General features: G+C 44.8%; 1 protein-coding gene and 1 long non-coding RNA gene across 5 annotated transcripts in view; one reads left to right on the forward strand and one right to left on the reverse strand.

Moving 5' to 3' along the window:
- DNAI1 (dynein axonemal intermediate chain 1) overlaps positions 1 to 27,473 on the reverse strand; it is a 191,000-nt gene that overhangs the window by 156,086 nt on the left and 7,441 nt on the right. For all 4 annotated transcript variants that reach the window (XM_053296607.1, XM_053296608.1, XM_053296606.1 and 1 more), the window contains exons 3-5: positions 16,360 to 16,458; positions 14,303 to 14,383; positions 11,794 to 11,920 (exon numbers count right to left, since the gene is read on the reverse strand). In XM_053296607.1, the coding sequence (XP_053152582.1) occupies positions 11,794 to 11,920; positions 14,303 to 14,383; positions 16,360 to 16,458 (307 nt within the window). The remainder of the gene's footprint in view (positions 1 to 11,793; positions 11,921 to 14,302; positions 14,384 to 16,359; positions 16,459 to 27,473) is intronic.
- On the forward strand, positions 920 to 5,747 carry LOC128345138 (uncharacterized). Its single transcript, XR_008316278.1, has 2 exons — positions 920 to 1,044; positions 5,485 to 5,747. It is a non-coding gene; the product is annotated as an uncharacterized LOC128345138 (long non-coding RNA).

The raw sequence follows: 27,473 nt of genomic DNA on the forward strand, positions 1-27,473 counted from the left end.
CGAACCCAATGCAGAGGGGAAACATGGCCTCGGCGTTGGAGGCCAGAGCACCTCATCATAAAGTGCCGCTCTCAATCACAATGCCCGGTTCCTCAAAGTTTGTTTGGAAAACCAGGAGCAAATTTTACAAGCTGCTGGGTTGTGTTGCTCTCCTAGATAGAACAAGCACAAATCATGGTAGTCTGTGCATGGCAATTTTGCCCAACAAGCCACACAGCACTTGAATGTTTTTTTTTTGCTTCCATCATAAGAACAGCCCTGCTGGATCAGGCCCAAAGCCCATCTAGTCCAGCATCCTGTTTTACACAGTGGCCCACCAAATGCCACTGGAAGCCACAGGAAGGAGTTGAGAGCATGCCCTCTCTCCTGCCATTACTCCCCTGCAACTGGTACTCAGAGGCATCCTGCTTTTGAGGCTGGAGGTGGCCTATAGCCCTCCAGCTAGTAGCCAATGAGAGACCTCTCCTCCATGAAGTTATCCAAACCCCTCTTAAAGCCATCCAGGTTGTTGGCTATCACTACATCTTGTGGCAGAGAATTCCACAAGTGGATTATGCGTTGTGTGAAAAAGTACTCAGCAGACACAGCTGAGAAGGTGAGGAAGCCTCTCTAAACATCTAGCCTTTCCCCCTTCAAACAAACTAACAGGAAGAGGGGAGTTTTGCAGGAGCTGTTTCTCTTTAAGGGGTAGGTCTTAGTCTCTCTATCTCTGTGTGTGTTACTTGTTAGGGTTACTTGTTAGGGTTAAGATATCACAGGGCTAGGAGTTCTTAGGGTTACCTAAAGGCAGTGTTTACTCAGTGGTGTGGGTGGAGTCAGCTAGGGCTGGGAGAGGCCCACATTCCTTTCCTGTGACTCACATCCTGTGTGACAGTTGGAAGGCTACTCTACATATGAGGTGAAGGCCCGAGAGCATAGCGAACAGGGATAGCAAACAAGACGTAGGAGTTTTGCAGGAGTTTAGTGGGATGTGTGCGAGGGAGCCTGGAACAAGCCCCTGCGATCACAAAGATCACAAGGAGCCTGGTGGAGAAGAGAACATAAGTATATATCCCTCCGTCGTATCCCTCATATTCTTGGGAAAGACTGTTTGGACAGTTAAATAGTTGACCATTACAGCTGAGACCTATCCTAATAAACTAACTAATAAACGGACAATAAGCTCCCTAAATACTGTAAACAGCCAACCAAAACAGTATGAAGATAGAAGGTCAGCAGGGGAAGGGGCACTTCCCAGTGTATTGCACAGAGTGCCACATGAACGACTATTTGCCCCATGGGCAGAAGTCATGGGTGTGTGCTCGGTGCAAGGAGCTCCTGGCTCTCAGGGAACAAATCCGTTCCCTCGAGACCAAGGTGGAGGATCTGGAGAAGCTCAGAGAGACAGAGAGGCATGTGGACGAGACCTTTAGGGATGTGATAGAGGCATCCCACTCCAGGGCTGGTAGCTCCTCTGCTGTCAGGGAGAATGAAGGTCTTGGGCAAGGAGGATATCGGTCTGAGGAAGAGGGAAATGCTCCTTTAGAAGGGACCCCTTCTGTGGATGATGAGCCCATATCCTCTCGCAGAGGGGATACTCCTCTGGGGGGTGGGGGCCTCCTTGTAGTGGGTGATTCGATCATTAGAGGGATAGAGAGATGGGTTCGTGACCCGCGTGTTGACCGCACGGTGACTTGCCTGCCTGGTGCGAAGGTTGCGGACATTACGCAGCGTCTAGACAGGCTCCTAGGCAGTGCTGGGGAGGAGACAGCTGTCGTGGTGCACACCGGCACCAATGATGTGGGGAAATGCAGTCGGGAGGTCCTGCAAGCCAAATTTAGGCTGATAGGTAGCATTTTGAAGTCCAGGACCCCCAAGGTAGCATTCTCAGAAATGCTACCTGTTCCACATGCAAGTACAGTGAGACAGGCAGAGCTGAAGGGCTTCAATGTGTGGATGAGGCGTTGGTGCCAGGAGGAGGGGTTTAGATTTGTTAGGCACTGGGACACATTTAGGGGCAAGCAAGGCCTGTACAAAAGGGACGGGCTGCACTTGAACCAAGATGGAACCAGACTGCTGGCGCTTAAAATCAAAAAGGTTGCAGAACAGCTTTTAAAATGACACCTGGGGAACAGCCGATGGGAGCTGGGCAGTATCCGGATTGGAAAATGCCATCCCTTAAGGTGTGAGGGTGTAAAAGATTCAGATAAAACAGAAGGGGACAGAGCAGAACCACATAAAGAGCAGACGGGAGCCTGTGACAGAAGGTCAAAGAGTCAAAAGAATAGCATACATCAGGGGAGAGATTCGGTGTATAGGTGCTTGTATGCCAATGCCAGAAGCCTCCAAGCCAAGATGGGTGAGCTGGAGTGCTTGGTTGCTAACGCATAAATAGACATAGTAGGCATAACAGAAACATGGTGGAACAGTGAGAACCAGTGGGACACTGTTATCCCTGGGTATAAACTCTATAGAAAGGGCAGGGAGGGGCGCCTTGGAGGAGGGGTAGCACTGTATGTTAAAGAAGGGATAGAATCTAACAAGCTAGAAAACCTAGGTGGACTGGAGTCCTCCACAGAAACCCTGTGGGTGACTATACAAGGCCGGAAAGGAAACGTGCTACTGGGGACGTGCTATCGCCCTCTGGATCAAAATGCTGACAGTGACTGGGAGTTGCAGCAGGAAATCAGGGAGGCGTCAAGGAGAGGCAGGGCTGTAATTATAGGTGATTTCAACTACCCACACATAGACTGGGTAAATTCACATTCTGTGCCATAGAACAGTTGGTCATGGAACCGAACAGAGAGAAGCCGACCTTGCAGAAGAGGAAACTTCTCCAAAATGAGGAGTATGGTGAAAAGAAAGCTGAGGGGGGAAATCAGGAGAGTCACTTCGCTCCGGAGTGCATGGAGTTTACTCAAAACCACAATACTAGAAGCCCAGTTAGATTGTATACCCAAAAGGAGGAAAGGTACGACTAAGTCCAGGACGATGCCAGCATGGCTAACGGGTACCGTCAAGGAAGCCATAAAAGCGAAGAAGACTTCCTTCCGAAATTGGAAGGCCTGTCCAAACGAAGAGAACAGAAAGGAACACAAACTCTGGCAAAAGAAATGCAAGGTGACAATAAGGGAGGCGAAAAGAGAGTTTGAGGAACATTTAGCCAAAAGTATCAAGGGGAATAACAAAAACTTCTTTAAGTACATCAGAATCAGGAAACCTGCCAGGGAGTCAGTTGGATCATTAGACAATGAGGGAGTGAAAGGGATTATTAAGGAGGATATGGAGGTTGCAGAGAAGCTGGATGAGTTCTTTGCATCTGTCTTCATGGCAGAGGATACTGAGCATAGACCTGTTCCTGAACCAGGATTTTTAAGGATGGAGGCTAGAGAGCTGAGTTGGATAGAAGTGACAAGGGATGATGTTCTAAACTGTCTGGAAAAACTGAAAGCTAACAAATCACCAGGGCCGGATGGCATCCATCCAAGAGTCCTCAAAGAACTCAAATGTGAAATTGCCGACCTCCTTGCTAAAATATATAACTTATCCCTGAAATCGGGTTCTGTACCAGAGGACTGGAGAGTAGTAAATGTAACACCGATTTTCAAAAAGGGATCCAGGGGCGATCCGGGAAATTACAGGCCAGTTAGCCTAACGTCCGTTCCAGGCAAATTGATGGAAAGCATCCTCAAGGATAAAATTGTAAAGCACCTAGAAGAACAAGCCCTGCTGGGAGTGAGCCAGCACGGCTTCTGCAAAGGTAAATCTTGCCTCACCAATCTTTTGGACTTCTTTGAGAGTGTCAACGAGTGTGTGGATCAAGGTGATCCAGTTGACATAGTCTACCTGGACTTCCAAAAAGCTTTTGACAAAGTTCCTCATCAAAGACTCCTGAGGAAACTTAGCTGTCATGGGATAAAGGGACAAGTACATGTGTGGATTGCTAACTGGTTGAAAGACAGCAAACAGAGGGTAGGGATCTGTACTGGGACCGGTGCTTTTTAATTTATTCATCAATGATCTAGAAGCAGGGGTAAGCAGCGATGTGGCCAAATTTGCAGATGATACCAAACTCTTCCGGGTAGTGAAATCCCAAACGGATTGTGAGCAGCTCCAAAAGGATCTCTCCAAACTGGAGGAGCGGGCGACAAAATGGCAAATGTGGTTCAAAGTTAGCAAGTGTAAAGTGATGCACATTGGAACGAAAAACCCCAACTTCAAGTATATGCTGATGGTATCCGAGCTGTCGATGACGGACCAGGAGAGGGATCTTGGGGTTGTGGTGGACAGCTCGTTGAAAGTGTCGACTCAATGTGCGGCAGCTGTGAAAACGGCCAATTCCATGCTAGGGATCATTAGAAAGGGGATTGAAAATAAAACAGCTAACATTATAATGCCCTTATACAAAACTATGGTGCGACCACACTTGGAGTACTGCGTACAATTCTGGTCACCACATCTTAAAAAGGACATTGTTGAACTGGAGAAGGTACAGAAGAGGGCAACCATGATGATCAGGGGCCTAGAGCACCTTTCTTATGAGGCAAGACTACAACACCTGGGGCTTTTTAGTTTAGAAAAAAGACGACTGTGGGGAGACATGATAGAGGTCTATAAAATCATGCATGGCGTGGAGAAAGTGGAGAGAGAGAGATTCTTTTCCCTCTCACACAACACTAGAACCAGGGGTCACTCCATGAAATTGATTGCCAGGAGGTCTAGGACCAACAAACAGAAGTACTTTTTCACACAACGCGTGATCCACTTGTGGAACTCTCTGCCACAGGATGTGGTGACAGCCAACAACCTGGATGGCTTTAAGAGGGGTTCGGATGACTTCATGGAGCAGAGGTCTATCAATGGCTACTAGTCGGAGGGCAGTGGGCCACCTCCAGCATCAAGGGCAGGGTGCCTCTGAGTACCAGTTGCAGGGGAGTAATGGCAGGAGAGAGGTCACGCCCTCAACTCCTGTCTGTGGCTTCCAGCGGCATCTGGTGGGCCACTGTGCGAAACAGGATGCTGGACTAGATGGGCCGTAGGCCTGATCCAGCAGGGCTGTTCTTATGTATTTCCGTTTGCTGGTTCTAGATTTCCTGGCAATCAATTTCATGGGATGACCCCTGGTTCTAGTGTTATGTGAGAGGGAGAAGAATTTAATTCTATCCACTTTCTCCACACCAGGCATGATTTTATAGACCTCTATCATGTCTCCCTGAAGTCATCTTTTTTCTAAACTAAATAGCCCCAGGTGTTGTAGCCTTGCTTCATAAGGAAGGTGCTCTAAGCCCCTGATCATCTTGGTTGCCCACTTCTGCATCCCTGCCAAAGGCCTGCCCGAGGCAAAGCCCCACAGCATGCAGAGTCTTGATTCAAGTCCAAAGTATCCAAATTTAGTCCACACAACAAAAGAATAGTCAAACAGTCTGATGTCAAAAGGAGTAAAAATCGCTCTTCTCTCTGTCTGTCTGTCTGTCTTTCTTTCTTTCTTTCTTTCTCTCACTATAGTAACAACTTGACCCGAGGAGCCAGCAACGAGGTGTTGACACTTTGGCGGTCAAATAGAAACTGAGAAAATGGTGCCTCCAACTGCCAGTTTCAAAGGAAGCAAAGAGCACTTGCACGGCCAAGTGGGAATCACGAGTAGCTAGTCAATCTTCCCGCAAAGTCCCTGTGCAGGTGCAGAACCCCATTCCTTATGAATGCAACAGATCATGATCCAGATCAATTGTTATGGAGCAGCTAACAAATAAATTTATTTATTTATTTATTATTCTTCAGATGAAATTGAAGAGTTAGAAAATAGTAATGAACCTGAATGGAGCCCATATTTTGGGAAGTTTATTATTCATTCATTCAATGGGGGGTGGGATGGAAAGCGAGACAATGCGGCAGAAGGCAGGAGGATGGAAGGTGAGACACTGGGGCAATAGGTGGGGGGATGGAAGGTGGGACAATGGGACGGAAGGCATTCAAGTTTATTATTCATTTATGTATTCATTCATTCATTCATTCATTCATTCAATTTTTATAACGCCCATTCAAAAATTCTAGTTTGACTCCCTGACTAGGAGGAACACAGGAAAGCGCCCTGCCTCTTGAGCCCTATAGCTTCTGACTGCATGCATGGTCTGGTGGCTGTGTACTGTATTATCACAATCACAGGCTGGCCCCTCCCTCTTGAGGTATCCAATGCTCACATGCTGGACAGCAATGCATCTGCATAGAGGCCTATGTATGTAGACCCAGTGTGTCTGCACATCCAGTCATGTGATCTGTATGCCATGGACTTAGCTGTAAGGCACCAGGCGTTTCAAACCAGAGATTCTAGCAGCAGGATTCAGGGGATTTACTTTCTGCACTACCATGACAGCTTGCCAGATGAAGGAGTTGCTTTCTTGCCCAGAAGTGTGCAGCTGCAAACTTAGTGGGGGTCAAGTGGCACAAGTTGGCAATATGGTTCCATCTGGTTCCATAAAACTGCTGATTCTGATGAGGCAGCTCAGGATGGGAAGAAGAGGGGCGGTCACTCAGTGATATGCTCTGCAAATGCAGAAAGTCTCCAGTTCCCAGCATCTCCAGTTAAAAGATCTCAGATAGCAAGGCTGGGGAAAACCATTGCCTGAAACTCTTGAGTGCCATTGCCAATCTAGACGGACCCCATGGTTTGGTAGAAGGCAACTTCATACATGCTCCATCTGAGCATGTGGAGGACTTGTGGTGGAATTCGTGGGGGACTAGTCTATCAAAGGCTACTAGTCTGACAGCTATAGGCCACTTCCAGCCTCTCAATCCCAGTGGCAGGGGAGCGACCGCAGGAGACAGGGCTTGCCCTCACCGCTTGCTTGTGGGCTTCGCAGACGCATCTGGTGGGCCACGGTGGGAAACAGGAGGCTGGACTAGATGGGCCTTTGGTCTGTTTTTATGTTCTTGTGAGCAATCTCTACTCACCTCCAGACCAGCAATTCTGATTGAGCAAGATAAAGCATCCATGATTTTTACTCATGGATGAGGGTTTTCCAGAAAATTATTATTTTTTAAAATAAAAAACCTGGAAAATGTTCCAATGCCCTAAATAGGCTGTGATCTGTGGTGTATTTCTTTGATATGTAAATTGCCCAGAGATGCATATGTAGGGTGGTATAGTTGTTTAGTAAACAAAGCTGAAGAAGTATATTAATTTTATGTGCTGTATAAATATCCCAGAACATTTCCTAATAGCCAAAAGAGATATTTTATAAGAGAGAGAGAACTCAATAAAGCATGTATAATGTGTTTCAAATATTATATTCTAATATTATATTCTAATATTATCTTGTGCATCATCCAGAGCCTTTGGATGGGATGGTCTATAAATAAAATAAAATAAAGAGGCAATACAACTACATTTTACTGAATATTCAATAGTGTTTTATACAACCTAACCTTTTCAGTTCAGCAATATAATGCAACACAGTGTTGTGTGAAGTTTGTAGAAGTGAAACCAAAACTCAGATTTAGTTTTGCTTTCACTTGCAGTCCCATATGGATTTAAAAAACAACAACAATGACAAAAAACCTTTGGCTGTGCAAGTCAAATCAAAACCATTTGGGCAAATTTGTAACTTGATTTTTGGCTTGAATTATTATGTAATAATAACTACAACGACGACTACTACTACTACTAGTTGAGCCAGTGTGGTATAGTGGCTAGAGTGCTGGACTAGGACCAGGGAGACCCGAGTTCAAATCCCCATTCAGCCATGAAACTAGCTGGGTGACTCTGGGCCAGTCACTTCTCTCTCAGCCTAATCTACTTCACAGGGTTGTTGTGAGGAGAAACCTAAGTATGTAGTACACCGCTCTGGGCTCCTTGGAGGAAGAGCGGGATATAAAATGTAGAATAAAACAATAATAATAATTTACTATAAATAACTTATTTATTTATAAAATATAAATAACTGCAAGAAACCTAGAAACACCAAATAAAGAAGAAACAGTGCAATTCTGGGGGAAATTATGGGACAATCCAATAGATTATAATAAAAAAGCAGGCTGGATGAAAGAGGTCAAAAATGTAACCAACAAATGCAAGATCTAATAATAACACCAGAATTAATAAGTGAAAGAGCAAAGAAAATTAAAAATTGGACTGCTCCAGGCGATGATGAACTGCATGGCTTTTGGCTTAAACACCTAACAAGCCTTCATAAACAACTATCAAAACAGTTCAATCACATTTTGCAAGGAGGTGATACTGAACAACGGGTAACAACTGGGAAAACTCATCTCATCATGAAAGACCCAGCAAAAGGTGCAGTTCCAAGTAATTATAGACCGATAATCTGCCTGCCAACCATGTTCAAATTATTAACTGGAATAATAGCAGATGAAGTGATGCAACACTTATTAACTAACAAACAGCTTCCAGTTGAACAGAAAGGAAATTGCCCGAACACCAGAGGCACAAAAGACCAGCTGCTGATTGACAAAATGATTTTAGAAAATTGCAAGAGAAGAAAAACAAATCTAAGTGTTGCATGGATTGACTACAAGAAAGCCTTTGATTCATTGCCTCACACATGGATACTAAAATGTTTAGAAACAACTGGTGTCAGCAAAAACATTCAGATATTTATTTAAAAAGCAATGAGCAGGTGGAGTACACAGCTAACAATCAATGGCGAGACACTTGGACAGGTTAGCATTAGAAGAGGCATTTTCAAAGGGGACTCACTGTCCCCTCTGTTGTTTGTAATCGCCATGACCCCACTTTCACAAATACTATACAAAACACGCCTCGGATACCAAACATGTAAAACATCAAGTAAAATCAACCATCTGCTGTACATGGACGATCTGAAGTTGTATGGAAAGTCCCAGTCAGAAATTGAATCACTGCTAAGCACTGTCCGTATACTCAGTAGCGATATAGCAATGGAGTTTGGACTAGACAAGTGTGTTGCATTAATAATGAACAGAGGAAAAATAAGAAAAACAGAAGGAACAGAACTGCCCAATGGAAGCAACATCAAGAACCTGGAAGAAAAAGAACATTACAAATACTTGGGCATTCTCCAGGCTGATAACATCACACACACTGAAGTTAAAAGAAAAATTGGAAGTGAATACATCAGGAGAGTTAGAAAAATCCTCAAGTCCAAACTCAAAGGCGGGAACAACATACAAGCCATAAACACCTGGGCTATACCTGTTATCAGATACACTGCAGGGATAATAGACTGGACCCAGGCAGAGCTAGAGATGCTGGATCGTAAGACCAGGAAAATCATGACCATCAATCATGCTCTGCACCCCCGCAGTGATGTAGATAGGCTCTACCTCCCTCACAGCTCAGGTGGAAGAGGAATGCTGCAAGTCCATCAAACAGCAGAGGAGGAGAAAAGAGTCCTTGAAGAATATATCAAGGACAGTGAAGAAGATGCACTTCAAATGGTCAATAACACGAAACTATTCAACACCAATGAGACAAAGCAGGCCTACAAGAAAGAACAAGTCAAGAACTGAGCAGAAAAATGGAAAAATAAGCCCCTCCATGGTCAATATTTGCACAATATAAGTGGAAATCAGACATCACCAAGACCTGGCAATGGCTTAAGAATGGCAACTTGAAGAAAGAAACAGAGGGTTTAATACTGGCTGCACAAGAACAGGCACTAAGAACAAATGCAAGAAGAGCAAAAGTAGAAAAGTCAACAACAATCAGCAAGTGCCGCCTTTGTAAAGAAGCAGATGAAACCGTGGACCACCTAATCAGCTGTTGTAAAAAGATCGCACAGACTGACTACAAACAAAGGCATGACAAGGTAGCAGGGATGATACACTGGAACATCTGCAAAAAACACAAGCTACCTGTAGCCAAAAATTGGTGGGACAATCAAATGGAAAAAGTGGTAGAAAATGAAGATGTAAAAATATTATGGGACTTCTGACTACAAACAGACAAACATCTGCCACACAAGAAACCAGATATAACTGTAGTCAAGAAGAAAGAAAAACAAGTCAAAATAATCGACATAGCAATACCAGGGGATAGCAGAAAAGAAGAAAAAGAAATAGAAAAAATCACCAAATACAAAGATCTACAAATTGAAATGGAAAGGCTGTGGCAGAAAAAGACCCAAATAATCCCAGTGGTCATTGGCGCCCTGGGTGCCGTTCCAAAAGACCTTGAAGAGCACCTCAACACCATCGGGGCCACAGAAATCACCATCAGCCAATTACAAAAAGCAGCTTTACTGGGAACAGCCTATATTCTGCGACGATATCTATAACAACAGCAACAACATTGACAATAAAATTCAGCCATCCCAGGTCCTTGGGAAGGACTCGATGTCTGGATAAAACAAACCAGTCAATAACACCTGTCTGACTGTGTAAATTAATAATAATAATAATAATAATAATAATAATAATAATAATAATAATAATATCTATGACAATAAAATTCTGGCATCCCAGGTCCTTGGGAAGGACTCAATGTCTGGATAAAACAAACCAGTCAATAACACCTGTCTGACTGTGTAAACAAGAAATAAATACTACTACGACGACGACGAACAAATGTTATAAAAGCAAAAACTGATAAGACCTAGAAAGACAGTAAGTGTCGGTTATGCAAGGAAGCGGATGAGACGGTTGAGCACCTTGTATGTTGTTGTAAGAAAATCATGCAGACTGATTATACGGACAGACACAACAATGTTGCTGTGATGATCCACTGGAACTTTTGCAAGAATTACAAATTGCCAGTAAGCAAGAATTGGTGGAATCATCCGATTGAGAAGGTCACAGAAAATGAAGAGGCAAAAATCCTTTGGGATTTTCAAATACAAACTGATAGGCATTTAGTGCACAATATGCCTGATCTGACAGTCACTGAGAAGAATCGGGTTCTGATCATTGATATTGCAGTCCCTGGGGATAGACGAGTCGACAAAAAACAATTGGAGAAAATAACTAAATACAAGGACCTTCAGATTGAAATTGAGCGTCTGTGGAAAAAGAAAACAAGAGTGGTGCCAATAGTTGTGGGTGCCCTTGCTGCAGGACCAAAAGAACGTGAATGCCATCTCGTCACCTTGGGCATTGATAAAATTACAACACATCAACTACAGAAGGCCACACTACTCGGGACAGCACAAATACTATGACAATATCTTTAATTTTTCTTTAGTTATCTTAGACCCTTGGAAAGGGCCCAATAAGTAAAGTACCAAATCCAGTCAATAACATCTGGCAGACTGTGTGTAAATAGCATGATAATAATAATGGGATAATCATCTGAAAAAAGTCAATTACAATTTTCAAACTTTCTAATTTGCTGATATTGAATTGGTATCTATTCATCATGTTGCGCTGTTCCATAAAACTACTTCATGGTTGACATGATGAGGAAAATTAATTTCAAGTCCCACTGACATTAAAAGAACAAGTTAGTGCCTAACTGGTCCTTTTAATTTCATCAGGCCTACCAGGAATAATTATCCTCATGTCAGCTGATACTTTTAGAAACAGAAACTTTTAGGCAAACAAATATAACACCACCCCCCACCACTGTTTCTCAGACTACTTTGAATGTCTGCCTGCCCATACCTCTATCAATCAATCCAAATTTATTCCAGCCCATCTATCTACTTTGTCTGAGGCTGTCTGGAAGAGGCTTCTGACAAATCTACCATTTGCCTGCTCATTCATCCTAACGAGCATCCTTTTCATGGCCACAGCATTCCCCAGGCTTAGGATACAAGGGTGCATTTTTCCAACACCAAGAAGAGCATGACTTAATATCTTGCTGTCTGTTGACTCAGAACCTACCATCAGATGAGCTCCGCTTCATACTCTGTCTCCGACCTTCGTCTGAATCTTTGACTATCAGGTTCCCGCTAAGTGTGAAATGGAGGGCCAGCTGCTCCACGACAGTGGTTTGCTTATAAGCTCTCTCCTAGGGACAGAGAAGATAAACACTGATCAGACCACATCCACCCATGCTTTGCTTCAGAAGAAAGAAGCATTAGTCACTCACTATGAGGGCTTCTTTTTGCTGCTGGACCAGAGGACATCTCACGTAGCTTATCCTTCCCACATCTCTTAAAAAATAAATACCTACCAACTCCTCTCAAACTAATGGCTTGCTCCACTAGATCAGCCCCTATCTCAGCCGAATTCTTGACAAACGTCCCCCATTAGCTAAAATATGGAGAACAGCTACGTGGTACCTGACACTACAAGTTGAGCATTCATAAGTCACGTCAGGCCCCCTTCGGCAGACGCATCTTACAGCATGTTCTGACACCCCCACCCAGGGTCAATCAGCTGTGGCATGTCCCACAGTGAGATGTCCTTGTGCCCAGCAGCAGAGAAAGGAGCACTGGTCATTCACTATGAAGGCTTCTTCTTGCTGCTGGACCAGAGGACATCTCGACCCACCTGCTGGGTGTCCACAGCTACTGCTAAGCGCTCTTGTCTGTATTCTATTCTGTACTTTTTTCTCCTTACCATCTAGAAGCTTGGCTTGACTAATCCAAACTGGGAGGGGCTATCCTGTCTCTTAAAGGCTTTGTCTAATTGATTTTATCCTGCCTTCTGGGGCATGTGGGAAGGATAACCCATGTGAGATGTCATCATGTCCAGCAGCAGAGAAAGGGGTAACTTCTGCATAGACTGTTGCTTATTCATATTCAATGATAAATCATGTGACTTTTGTCTTTGTTGCCTGCCATTGATATACCATGTCTTAAGAACCAGAGAGCAAGCAATATAATACACATGGAAGGACTTCCTAAATTATGGATCAAACTCTTACAAAACTAGTTAGTACTAAGCCAGAAAATTCCCCACATGAACAGAAGAGTCCCTGTGATTCCAAGTACAGCATCCCCTAAATGAGCCCTCCAGTGGCCATCACTGCTACCTTAAAGGCCATTAGTTGGAACCACCAGGAGCAGGTGACAAAACCAGCTCTCAGTTTTTCAACCTTAGTATGGTTGAATCAGTCAATCATTTCCCCCTGCTAACTGAGCAAAGAGGCACCTTTTTAAAGTGGTGATTCTCTTTATTGAGCAGGGGGAGAGCCACTGGCCCTATCCAATCCAAGCCCAGCCCAGCATCCCTCAAGTGGCTGTCGTTGGTGTCTACTTTATGTTTCTTTTTAGATTGTGAGCCCTCTGGTGACAGGGAGCCATTTTATTTATTTGTTGGTTATGTAAACCGCTTTGGGAACTTCTGTGAAAAAGCAGTATATAAATATTTGTTGTATTAGTATTTGTCATATAATCAACAAACCCTGTATTTAAATAACCCTATATTTGCTTCACTAGGTCCTCCAAAACGATTGCTCGGCAGGCACCTTACTGTGGTGTACCTGCCTCTCTGTCTGTGGCCCTGCTGCCACCTGGACAGCATATACTGATCCACTGCAGGCTGGTGGGTGGAAAGGGTTAGGGTTAGAGTTTGATGGGAGTTTGATTTCAATATCTGACAGCATTTGATAAGTGATATGCATTGGTTTTTACTAACTGACAGATTACATGCAATAATATTTACTAGTTGACGGTTTCTGATAGGTAACATGCAACTGTTTTCAAAATTTTGACTGCTGAGCTTATAAGACTACATACTGGATGCTTATCAAAACCAAAACCATCCGGAGATGTAACCTGAAAGGATGCTAGTGGGTGCTAGTCGCTTCTCGAGTATTACAGCCATCCCTGGGGCCGGGGAACTGTCTGACTGCAGCCGCCCCTACAAATCTGTCAAGGCCCACTGCTCCTCATCTCGGGCCCTGCTTGCAGTCCCACCATTGACTGAGGCAAGAGACAGAGCCTTCTCAGTTGTGGCTCCTTGGCTCTGGAATGCCCTCCCCAAAGAGCTTCAGCATGCTCCCCCTCCCTTAGGATTTAAAAAAGAATTTAAAACTCATTTGTTTGGAGAAGCCTTTTCATGTTTTTAGTACATACTGATGAGTTTTTAAACATTTAGTTGGATCTGTTTTAGAGGGGGCTTTTAATGGGCTTTTTAATACAGTCTGGGTTTTTACAATTTGTACTTGGGTTTGTTTCAACTGATTTATTTTATACTGCCTAGTGTTTTATCTGTTTTAGTGTGTCCTTTTAAATGTTACACTGTTTTATTGTTTGGTTGTTGTGAGCCACCCTGAGCAATACTGCAATGGAGCGATGCGATAGAAAGATCGTCAGTAAATCAATAAGCCTCAAGTCTTTCATATTTCACATTCTCCACGCAAATTCAAGCTTGACAGGGATACATTAGTGAAGACAGGGTCCATATCCTACATGGATTTCCAGGAACAGAGAAAAAGACTTACTTTAAAACTGTATCTGACAATGTTCTGTGGAGCATGCGGGTTATTGGCTGTCAGGATGCGCGTTATCTCCTCCTTCAGCTCCTGTGGAAGGGAAAGCCTGGCTCATAAATGCAACCCCCTCTATAATGTGTGTTTATTTGTGCCTGCAACCGTGTGTGTACACACACAGACCCCCCAACCGAGGACAACACTTCATGAATCTGAGGAGGCAGACTGTAGTTCATGGCCACTTGTGCTACAATAAATTGGTTGGTCTGTAAGATGCCACAAGACTCTCTGCTGCTTTTCTGCTTTTGTCGGCATGAACATACAATCCCACTAGAAGTGCTCTCTCAGTTCTGCAGAGATTTCCACACTTGCCACCTGCTTGCACGGCAGTTAAAAGGAACTGAAGAAGGAACGCTCCAACCATTGCTATTAATGGTTGTGTTGTCCACGTGCGAGTGATGTTGGAGTGTCATGAAGAGCTCTCGAAGTTTCCTGATCCATCGACTGGGCATAGCAGGCACATTCTAATGTGAATATTCAAAGGATCACGACAAGGGTACAAGGATTCTCCCATTAATCAGAGGCATCTCTGGGTACTTAAAAGATCCAGGGCCTGGGCCCACATGGCATAGCTCAGACCCACAGCCTCTACCCCACCACCCATTTTGATAAAACAAACTAAAACTCTCTTCCATTTTTGAAGCCATTAAATCACCAAAAAATCCTTGTTATAGCTGGTGTGTTTGGCCCACATACCAGCTTTATTTTCAGATTTCCTTCCCTTTTGCAATCACTTCTCACAGTGCTTGTTCCCAATTGGCAATTTCACTGCATGAAATTTGGGAGTGGGGTTTTTACTGTCCATTAGTATTCCACCTCAACTTTACTTCTGGCTTCTTTGCAGCTCTGTGCGCTTAAAAAAACAACACCAGAGGTTTATTTGGTGGGTAAACTGTGATTTGGGGGCAAGCTACCCACCTCCTACTCCTGGGTTGCAACCATCACCTCGTCCACTGAGCACAGGCAGCAACCCACAATGGATGCCCCACCTCAACAGGCTCAACAGCTGGGTTGCCAAGTGGGAACAAGCCCTGCACATCAGCCTTTCGTCGGCCCCTTCACAACACCGGGCAGCTAGGTTGCTGCTGGGCCTGAGGAACAGTTGTCACTCCCTCTGCCCTGCCCACCAACTGAGTCGCCACTGGGCAGAGGAGCTGTCTGTCACCCTCTCCCCCAAGCCTGGCAGCTGAACTGGGTGCAAGGGTCACCCCCCACGAACTCCACCATACTCCGTAACTGGGTTACTGCTGAGTGTGAGGGCTGCCTGCTAACCCCTCCACCATGCCCAGCAGCTGGATTGCCGCCAGGCCAAGGCCTCCCCTCCACTCTGCTGCTGGGCACAAGAGGAACCTGACACCTTCCAGCAAGCCTGGCAGCAAAGTTGCCACTGGGCACAAGGGCCACCTACCGCCCCTCCACAATGCTCAACAACTGTGTTGCCACCGCAAGCAAGACCACCCATTGGCCCTCCACTGAGCCCAGCAGCTGGGTTCCCATGGGGTGTGGGGGGTGTACCTGCTCCACCTCTGCTGTTTCCAACAGCTGAGCTGCTGCTGGGCATGATGGCTGCCTGCTGCCCACTCCCCCCCCCCATAAGCCCCCAGCACCTTCGTAACTATAGCAAGGGAAGGAACAAAGACAGAGAAGATGGGGGGAAGGCACTCAGTTCTGTCCCTCTTTCCTGCTCAGGGCTCACAACACTGATGAATTAGACCACTAGCAGTATTAAGCTTATTTCTGTTTTTAATATCATTTATCCTTGCAACCATCCTAGAAAGTAGATTATTAATTGTCTTGAAACGTCTTCCTTGCCTCCTCCCGGGTGTTTGGGACTAGACAGAAGTTGTGACTTACCTAAGGCCACCTGGTGAATTTTAGGAACATGCAGGGATCTGAAGCTGCTTTGCCCAAACACAGGGTTGTATCCAGTGCATTGTATTTCCCCCTGCTGGGATGCCCTGGAACTGTTGGAACCAGCCCTAAAAGGATTCCAGGACAAATGTACTCACAGCATCCGTCAGCTCCAGTTGGTCCGGGGGCTTGATTAATGTTTTGGCCTGTATCCATTCATCTGCCCCCTCCCCCACTTCAACACCACCGTCTTCATCCTAGAACAAGAAGAACAGAGCTAAACAATAAGCATCAATTTGCTGTTGACTTGCAACTCTACATCTCCTTTTCATCACCAGAACTAGATGAGGCGTGCTTAAAAAAAAAAAAAGGTGCCTGAAATCAGGATGTGAGTTATTAATAAACTAAAACTTAATCCAGACAAAATGGAGGAACTTTGAGTCCATGACTGTTTATCTCTGGAAGATGGTGTGCAGCCCACTATCGCCCACTGGATCAAAACACTGACAGTGACTGGGAGTTGCAGCAGGAAATCAGGGAGCTGTCACGGAGAGGCAGGGCTATAATAATGGGTGACTTCAATTACCCATACATAGACTGGGTAAATTCACAGTCAGGTAATGACAGAGAGGTCCAGTTTCTAGATACGCTGAATGACTGTGCCCTAGAACAGTTGGTCTTGGAACCAACCAGACAGAAGGCTACTTTGGACTTAATTCTGAGTGGAACCCAGGACCTGGTGTGTGCTGTCAATGTCATTGACCCTTTAAGGAACAGTGACCATAGTGCGATCAAATTCAGCATACATGTGGGGAGAGAATCACCAAGGAAGTCTAACACAGATATTTTGAATTTCGGAAGAGGAAACTTCTCCAAAATGAGGAGTATGGTGAAAAGAAAACTGAAAGGGAAAATCAGGAGAGTCACTTGGCTCCAGAATGCATGGAATTTACTCAAAACCACAATACTAGAAGCACAGTTAGACTGTATACCCAAAAGGAGGAAAGGTACCACTAAGTCCAGGAGGATGCCAGCATGACTAACAGGTAAAATCAAGGAAGCCATAAAAGGGAAGAAGACTTCCTTCCGAAATCAGAAGGCCTGTCCAAATGAAGAGAACAGAAAGGAACACAAATGCTGGCAAAAGAAATGCAAGGTGACAATAAGGGAGGTGAAAAGAGAGTTTGAGGAACATTTACCTAAAAGCATCAAGGGAAATAACACAAACTTCTTTAAATACATCAGAAGCAGGAAACCTGCTAGGAAGGTGGTTGGACCTTTAGACAATGAGGGAGTGAAAGGGATTATTAAAAAGGAGGTTGCAGAGACGCTAAATGAGTTCTTTGCCTCCATCTTCATGGCAGAGGATACTGAGCATATACCTGTTCCTGAATCAGGCTTTTTAGGGTAAGAGGCTAAAGAACTGACCAGAGATGTTGTTCTAAACTGTCTGGAAAAACTAAAAACTAACAAATCTCCAGGGCCAGATGGCATCCATCCAAGAGTCCTCAAAGAACTCAAATGTGAAATTGCTGACCTCCTTGCTAAAATATATAACTTATCCCTGAAATTGGGCTCTGTACCAATGAATGAATGAATGAATCAATCAATCAATCAATTTATTACAGCCATAGGCCATACAGAGAACATACAAAGATTAAAACAAGATTAAAAGCAAAATATGCCAGCAGTAATATAATACATAATTATCAGGACAAAACAATAGCTCCTAAGAATTAGATCTTAAACAGGATCTTAGTCTAAAAGCAACATAAAAGAATTTCGCCACCACCTTAGGAACCTCATTATTTTGATCCTCAAGACAAAAATTCAAATAAAAGAAGTCAGCTCTTCCTGGGAATTGCTCTAACAGAGGGAATATGAGTTCTTTCCTAGTATCAGAGTACAGGGAGCAATATAACAGCACATGAGAAACTGTTTCAGGGAGGCCTGCACTGCAAGGGCATAGGCCAAAATCTGACAATCCCTTATTAAATATTTTTTCCAAAAGGGCTGAAGGCAGCACATTCATACGGACCCTAGTGAAAGCTATCCTAAACTTTAAAAAGTGTAGGGAAGCTAAATATTTAGTACCTCTATTCCCCGAAGGGGGCATGATACCAAAAAATAGAGGAGAGCAGGTCCTATTTCCCCTAGAAACAAGATTCTGGTGCTCAATGTCATGAAGGCGTTGTATAAGTGTAACCTTCGCCTTCTCATTCATTCATTCATTCATGAGGCACGGCTACAACACCTGGAGCTATTTAGTTCAGAAAAAAGATGACTGTGTGGAGACATGATAGAGGTTTATAAAATCATGCATGGTGTGGAGAAAGTGGATAGAGATAAATTCTTCTCCCTCTCCCATAACACTAGAACCAGGGGTCATCCCATGAAATTGATTGCCAGGAAATCGAGGACCAACAAACAGAAGTACTTTTTCACACAACGCATAACTTGTGGAATTCTCTGCCACAAGATGTGGTGACAGCCAACAACCTGGATGGCTTTAAGAGGGGTTTGGATAACTTCATGGATGAGAGGTCTATCATTGGCTACTAGTTGGAGGGCTAAAGGACACCTCCATCCTCAAAGGCAGGATGCCTCTGAGTACAAGTTGCAGGGGAGTAACAGCAGGAGAGAGGGCATGCCCTCAACTGCTGCCTGTGGCTTCCAGCAGCATCTGGTGGGCCACTGTGTGAAACAGGATGCTAGACTAGATGGGCCGTAGGCCTGATCCAGCAGGGCTGTTCTTATGTTGTTCTTAATGCAGTCACAATTCCTCTTGAGGAGTCAGTTTGCAGCTTGTTAAATCTGCTTGAGCATCCAACATAAGTCCCAGATCTAACAAGCTGCAAACCTGTATAGGCACATCAGACAAAGAGTCTTTCTTTAAAGCAAAAGTTTTCCCAGGAGGAGAATTCTGTAGCCTCGCAGAGACATTCCCTATTGTACAGTTCTGGGAAACCACTTCGTTATGAGTGCATCACAGGCAGCATGCCACAATATCAACAAGCAGTTATATTTAACAAAGCTCCAAAAAATTGAACCTGAAGTGGCAGTGGGGATTGGAAAACTGGTTGCCTTGTGGCACATGTCCACACTTGCCTTGCAACAAGTCTGCAAAGGGGTAATGGTTCAGGAAACATGGAGTGTTTGCAGTCCTGATCACCCCGTCTCCTAAAGGGCATTGCAGAACTGGAAGAGGCACAGGAAACACAACCAAGCTGACCAAGGGGAGGGGTGCTGCCTTCATGCCCTGCTTCTGGGCTTCCTGGAGGAATCAGGCCAATGGCCACTGTTGGGAAGAGGATGCTGAACTATTGGCCCAATCCAACAAGGCGCTGATGTAGATAGATCTCCACTGAAAGTTGAGCATCTCTCAACAATTAAGGAAACCAACTGCTGCAGGAACTTCTGGATTCCTCATTGTGACCACATTAAAAGAAAGCCAGGTTTGCAGGGACTGTGCCCATTCTCAATGTCTTTGTGTTGTAGTGCTTCATGTCCTTTGTTCAAGGTATGTTTTTGTATGAAATGTATGGAAGGTATGGAACTACCACCACCTCCTCCTCCTCTTATTCTTACTATTACTACTACTACTACAATGACAATGGATATTTATACTGCTTTTTGACAAATGTTCTCAAAACAATTTACATAGAAAGCGAAATCAAACATACACTCAGTCCCCTGTCGCTACCCTACCTGAAGTTGAGTTGGAAGATGCTTATAAAAGAATCTGGTCTGTCCTTCAAGGAGGGCAGGAGGGAAGATCTTTTGTTCTCAACTGGTATTTTTGTCTACCACCTTGTGGATCTGTGATCTGTTGGGATTTTGTGTATTGGTTTGCAGGCAAGTTTTTTTGTTGTTTTTTTAACAAGTGTGACATATAAAGCATTGAATGATTTAAATTAGACCAAACTCCTTCCAGCCATCCCATGACACTTGTCATTTGGCATTTGAAATCAGCCTTTCTAAACAGGCAGTTTGTTAGCCACAAATCGTGGCCTTTCCAGGCGACAGCAAGAGGTGTGGAGAATCATGTGGGAAAAGGACTCAAGAGAAAAATTCCACTCCCAGATGATTTTGCGACTTGGACAACTACTTTTGAGTAGGAAACTACTACTGACGGAACTCAACCAGGTAGACTGCCAAAGTCACCAGTACGCCTATGGATAATTTCTTAGCCATCTTCTTCTACTACTACTACTTAATCATCTTGATGTGAAGAATGACACTTTGAGCTCCTCTGATCATATTCTAAGTTCCTAAACAAGTAATAATTCAGTGCCTAGTCCACTGATGAGCTAGGCTGCAACTACTCAAAGGCTCCATGAAATAAAGTAATTTCAAAACAATTTGAAAGTGTCATTTGTGTGAGACATTTCAGATATGAAACCTTAGGATGTGACACACTTGACAAAGAAATGTTAAGAATGTTTTTGCCATGCTAGATAGATTTGCAATACAGTAAAGGAAGCACTCCTTCTCTAGGCTCACAACAGACAAGATAGAGGCTCATGCTTGGTGGGGTGCCTACCATCTGAGTGCCCCTCTTGATGTGTAGCATCTAGCAAGAGGAGTGTGGCCAGAAGGACATTCCATCCATGAGTCAGTTGCTTCAGGCAGCAGACTCACAGGGGCTGGGGGCTAACATAGTTATCTGCCATTGTCCACCTCTATATCAGGATTGGCCTTGACACCAACCTGGAGGAGTCAAGCTTGGCAGATGGGCCCATCCCCAACAAGCAACCCCCAGCCACCAATACTAGAGTCACCAGAGTCTGCCACTTCCCCAGAGGCTTCAGAAGGCCCAAAAGATCCAGCACCCTCAGTAAGCAGTCGGGCCCTGTTCCAGAACCTCCCTCCTCTCCTCCAAGTCCCCAGGAGAGGAGGTAGCACTGGGCCTATATGGAGTTCCAGCTGAAGAGGTGGAGTGAATGATTAGTTGCTCAGGGCAAGATGTTTGATGGATGGTTGCAGCACTCTTGAATGAAACTGACTTTCTCTCTCTCCATTCACTCTGGTTTCAGTTATCCCTGAGCCAAACGCTCTTTCTTTTGCACTTTTGACTTCGGCATTTCACCTCAGCCCTAGTTTCAGATCTGGTTGTGGCACAGAAAGTGCCTTGGTGCCAGGCTGAGCTGTGGGCCACAGTCTTTGTGTGACACAGAGCTCGGAGCCAGGACTGAGAGAGACAGGCAGGCCCTGGCCAAGAAATCAGGGGCAGGAGATGATGTGAGGCATGTTAGAGCTTGGAAGCCAAAGAGCTTGACTAGCATCACACAGCTTTTCCACATGACCTGCCCTCTGCATCAGAGGACCAGGTGTCCTGCTCTCTGAAGTTAGGTGGGTGGCATCTAGAGAAGGGGCCTTTTCCGTTTCTGGAATGCTCTCTCTGGCATCAACCCTTATGTCTTTTTTGGTGCCAGGCAAAGATCATTTCCTTTTCCCAGTCATTTAAAATACTAGTTTAATTATTTTAACCTGTTGATGTTGATACAGATGTGCTTTATTCGGCTTCTGTGTTATTCTTGTTTTATTTATCCTACGATTGTTGAAAGTATTATTTAATTTTTTTGTGATTCTAATGCTGCCCTAGGAGTATTTTATTTTTAAAGCACGGGAAATAATTATTATAAATAAATAAGGGTTGAGCAGTGGTGGACAACTGGGAGCAAAGGTAGCCAGTATCAAAGCTCCTCCATGCCATGTTTCCTTTGCAGGCATGTTGCAAGAGGAGTGTGGCCATGTGCCGAAAGGCAACCAGTTTCCCAATCCTCACTGCCATTTCAGATACAGCTTCATTAAATTTAATTGCCCCTTGATGGGCTGGCATACTGCCTGTGATGCACTCATAACACAGTGGTTTCCCAGATAAGTGAGCTCTGCAATGGGAAACACCTCTGTGATGCTACGAAATTATCCTACTGGAAAGCTTTCCTACTGGAAAGACGACCCTTTACCTGTCTGATGCTGTGTCTATGCAACACTGTTTGCAACACTGCACTCTAGATGCATACCAACATGCCACCAAGCAGTGCATTTTGCGCTGCATTACAGAACTTATGTGCAACTCACCTGCAAGTTATCACAGACCCAAGTGAGGAGACCGGCAGCCAGGCCTTTCCCCTATGCCACTGAGGCTGCTGGTGTGAGAACTGCAGGAAGCTCAAACTGGGATGCTTATGCCACAGGCCAGGACCCTCCCAGTCCTGTGAATCAGGTGATTCCCAGACTGCCAATCCCATGCCATTGCCCAAGATATATTTCCAGTGTCTGCTTCACTCTTGCAGTCCAGGCAGCTCACTGCTGAGGGCAATCACTAGGCTATCTCCTGCATCTGTCAAATGCACTCCCTGCTCCAGGTACTTGCTCCCTCTCCAGCTGTCAAGGGCCAAACTTCACCAGCACTAGGACCTAGGCACCTGACACACAAACACACCCGGGGACCTTTTCTGACAGCTTTGCATTCCATTGGTAGCAAGAAGCCAACTGCAATGGACATGAATTTAAATTTCAATTCATTACTTATATGCGGCACAAAGTTGCTGATGAAAATGAGTTTGGGGGCTTGGGGCAATTTTGCCCCTTTATTCTGAAAGGCTGTCATGAGCTGAATTTCAAGTCAAATCTTTCTTTTCAATCTAGTTTTCCTAGCAGCCTCGCTTAGACCTGTGCCCCCGTATGGATGCAGCTGGTGTAGAATCCAGGGTCTAATGGGATCTTCCTGTGCATGACTGCTCTCTGCAACGCTGAATGGAATATTGATCAAAGAAGCATTCCATTCACTGTCCAGCCTACACACAAAGGAGTAGGGGAGTTTCTGGGGGGCTCAAACACCAAGACAAGGACTCCAGGGAAGAAAGCTGCCACTCCACTTGGCAGGGTGAGCCCCAGATGTTGCACAATTACACTTTCCACTGTGTCCATGTGTCCTTTTTACTTATGCAAAGCTGCACACCAAGATGCCTGGTAACACTGATCATTCTAATGTGCAGATGTCCAAAAAGTGTGTTGGGTGGGATTGACTGATTGATTGATTGTTAAATTTATATACCGCCTTACAGCAAAAACTTAAACACAAGATGGTAAAAAAGACACAATTAAAATATTAAGTGAAAAATATTAAACAAATCTGATTAAAAATTTAAAACAAAAGCATAAAAGCAATACAGACTATAAAGAGCAGCAGCAGAGAATCAAATAAATGCCTGGGCAAAAAGCCAAGATTTTACACTCTTTCTAAAAGCTGTGATAGATACTGAGGAGCGAATGGCCACCGGGAGAGCATTCCAGAGTCTGGGGGCAGCAACAGAGAAGGCCCTGTCCCGCGTGCACGGCAACCGAGCTTCCCTCATTGTCGGCACCCGGAACAGAACCCCCTCAGATGACCTCTTCAAGCGGGCAGAAACCCTTGGGAGCAGGCAGTCTCTCAGGTATCCCAGGCCCAAACCGTTAAGGGCTTTAAAGGTCAAAACCAGCACCTTGAATTGGACCCGGAAACAAACTGGTAGCTAGTGCAGCTCTTTCAAAATGGTTGTGATGTGCTCCCACCAGGCAGCTCCAGATAAAACCCTAGCTGCTGCATTTTGCACTAGCTGACCCCAGGAAGCTCGCCCCAAGGCTGAGAGCCACAAGGAGAGAGCGCCAAGAGGCTTGTGCCTGTGGCTCAGCCTGAGCTTTAAAGCAGCCCCATAGTTGATACACAACTGGAGAAGGTGGGGTAGAGGCAAAAAGCACAATCAATGCCCTGCCAAAGATGTTCCCTCTTCCCTTTAACAAACTATAAAAACTCCCTCCTATTAGAACAGGGCAGTGCTTTAGCTAGTTTGTTTTGTTTTATGATGCTGTGGAGAAGAAGGAGGAGGAGGAGGAGGAGGAGGATAGAAAAAGGCAAAACACTCCAGGGAGGTATGGAGACTGTTGTCCTATATGTCAACACAACAACAAGTACATCTTGAAAAAGTGTGGGAGATTTTTATAAAGCCCATATTCAGACAGACAGTAAAGTGTACTCAGCAGGGTCACCAGATAAAGAATCAACAGACATGAGCTATGTAATTTGTCTGGAAGAACTGTGGAGAATCAGGGCCTCTGACTCTTGTTAGAACCTCAACTAGCAACGCAGATGCTGCCATCACCTCCCTAACTCTGAATAGTGACACAGACCTGAAGGACGGAGAGTCAAATAGCTCACAGGACTCCAAAGAATCTGAAAAGCCATCTGGGGATGAGTAGATGTGGAACTCCAGTACTAAAGGAGCCCCACTGTTGGAGAATCCAGAATCTGCAACTTGGACCTTTCGAATGGCAGCCTGAGCCCTCCAAAAAGCCACCTTGCCAACTGCCCAGGATCTCACCTTTCCCTTTACTGAGACTCCAGCAAATCCCCTTGGAAAATACAGAGCAGCACCAAAGGCATGTCCAGTCCCAAGCCAGGGAATAGCCTTTTTTAAGGGCTACACTCTTCCGTGACAGACTGGAGAGGGTCTTCAGGACTTGCATGACTATGTGTGATACTTCTGTTTCACTTTCTGTTCAAAAATTGGCTTCCAAATTTGCGAACATCACTCAAAATCCGATACCAATTCTACCAAAATGCAGACTGGGGAAGGCGTTCCAAGCACAATGGAAGGTCCAAGCACAATGGAACTAGCAACCACCACCACCACTGTGCCACCTGCAGCAGTAGCTGGGAACAGCAGAAGACGCAAGGGAGGACTTAACTTCATCATCCCCCAGCCTCTCCATTCATGTGGTTTAGGCAGCCCAGCCAGGGTTTTGGTTTTTTTAGGAAATCACGGAAAACACCCCTCCCCTAACTTGAATACTCTGGGAGAGAGGTTACTGCCACTACGTAGTGCCCAAAGGATTTTGCTCCTGTGAGAGGGAAGAACCCCTTCCTACGGTCTCTCTGGTGTTTTTATATTCATAACTCTGTGTTGTGGGTAAGATTTGTTATATGATGATGTTGGGGAAATGGAGCGTTAATTTGAGTCAACAAAATAGTGCCTTTTGTGGTTTAGTGGGGGGGGAGTGTTTTGGTGGTGGTGGCTGGAGGAGAGAGGTATTTGAGATGGGTGAGTCAGGGGAGAGGGCTGTTGGCGCCATATCCTGAACATATGAGGGTGAGGGAGGCATGGTAGTGGGAGGGCAGCAAGGCAGGTGAGAAGAAGAAGGTCAGACAAGTTGTGCCTGTCCTTCTCCCTGCTATTCTTCCAGCCCAAGTCCCCATGTCCAACTCTGGTTTCTATCCAACTCTGCAAGGGTGTGGGGACCCTGCTCTGGTTGTCCTTGCCATCAGAGGTACAGCAGACACCTACTAGGACAGGACTTGACAAATCTCAGGCAACAGGGTGCCTAGAAATGTAACCGTGGTGCCTGGACTAGGATACTCAGAGGCAGAGTTATTTAATAAAATCTTTATTTGTCCCAGGCAGCCCTATTTCTGCTCTAAGCATGTCACTTTAAAGGGGACAAAAGAAATCCATTTACCCTCCACCTCCACAATGGCCATCGCCAGGCCCAGTAATGTTGTCAAGTATCCATTGTACAGCTTCCAAAGTTGGAGCTGGCTCCTAGATCCAAAGAAAATTTGTCAAGGCCTGTACTAGGACCAGCACCTTTTTTCATAATGGCAATGACCTTATAGATTGTGCTCCCGCCAGGGGCCTGTGTGGCAAAATGTTTTGCTTCTTCAGGCAACAGCTGAAAATGCAGCTTTTTTATTAGGCACTCAGAAGGGGTTGAGGTGGACATCTGTTGCAGCTATGTGTTTGGCATTCATTTTTGGTGTTACTGCTGCTTTGCTGTGTTTTTGTTTGTATTTTATTATGTTGGTATTAATTTCTGGTAAATATTAATTTCTGGTATTAATCTGTGGTTGATAATGTTTTTATTTTTCTGTCATTTCTGATTTGAATTGAAAGTGGCAAAAAGGCAAGATATAAATAAATGTATATAAAACAAAATAATATAAAATAAATAAATAAAACTAAAACAAGGGTGCCTGGAACTAGCTTCCCCTCCCACTGTTGGATCCAAAGTGATGACAGCTGGTAGCTGGAGGAAGGGAGGGGAGTTCTCAGATGCAGCTGGATTCAGGCATGGGGTCATGCCTGGCTGCTCAGTTTTGTTCTGGAGGTTGTCAGAACAAGCTATCTTTCAGGGAGCTGTCCAAATACTGCAGACTTGTGTTTGCCTTGCCTCCAATAGCCCATGTCCCTCCTGGGCAGCTCCAGCGTGGATCTCCGTCTCCCATAATCACTGCCCCATGCTTGTCCTGTGCAGCTCTATATCCTGCCCCTTGCAAGACAGGGCAGACCCCAAGAGACTTGGATGACAGGACTCTAGTCCACGTTTCAGCTTCCGTCTATTACTTTTCCTCCCTTGGAGAGCAACAGCACTGCAAGACTCAGGCACTAGATTTGAGGTGCTGTTCAGTTCCAGGTGTCAAGAGCACTTCAGAGGAGGCTGATAAACCAGGAATCAGAGTTATAAAGATGACAATAGGTCTAGAAATCAGCAGGAAAAGCGAAAAGGAGTTTAATGTTTACACTGGCGGGGGGGGGATCAAGGAGGAACAAGATGCCAGTTTTCATACACATGCAACCATGTAAGAAAGAAGGAAAGAACAACTTGTTTATGATACCAAAAAAATGCATGAAAACTTGCCCTCTTTTTCTTCACATTTGATCTGAAATGATCTTTCTATAATTTAAACCCAAGACAGCATTTTAAATTACAGGAGGATTATTAAACATTAGGGATCAGTTAGTAGCTGCAAAAGAAATTCAGCAATAGAACAAAACTCCTCGGAATGTTGTAGAATCGATTTCTTTGGGGAGCTTCAAGGAAAAATCTGGCCAGATAGGATGCTTTGGGATGGGGCATCCTGCTCCAGAGTAGGGCTAGAAAACATAAAGGACTTATTTCTAGTCTCCAATTCTACAAATGTCTTCAGGAAAAGGCTCTTAGGAGATACATTTTTGTGAACATACAGAAATCCATTGAGAAGTTAAATGGCTGACCCTTCAGACTGGCTGACACGGGGCCAAAGTAAATAGGACATTGGAGGTGAGTGAATGAATAGGTGACTCAGTCAACCTCCACTCTGCTCCTTTCATTTTGCTAAAAGCAGCTACAAGTGATCTGAGCTGAACTGGAGCGATGACACACTGGGGAGAGGAGTTGACTCATTTTCCCTACACCGAACAGCCCCAGTTCAAAGAGAAACCCCCAGAATTACTACTAGCTGGAGATGGGA

This window comes from Hemicordylus capensis, chromosome 2, assembly GCF_027244095.1.
Source record: "Hemicordylus capensis ecotype Gifberg chromosome 2, rHemCap1.1.pri, whole genome shotgun sequence".
NCBI classification, from domain to species: Eukaryota; Metazoa; Chordata; class Lepidosauria; order Squamata; family Cordylidae; genus Hemicordylus; species Hemicordylus capensis.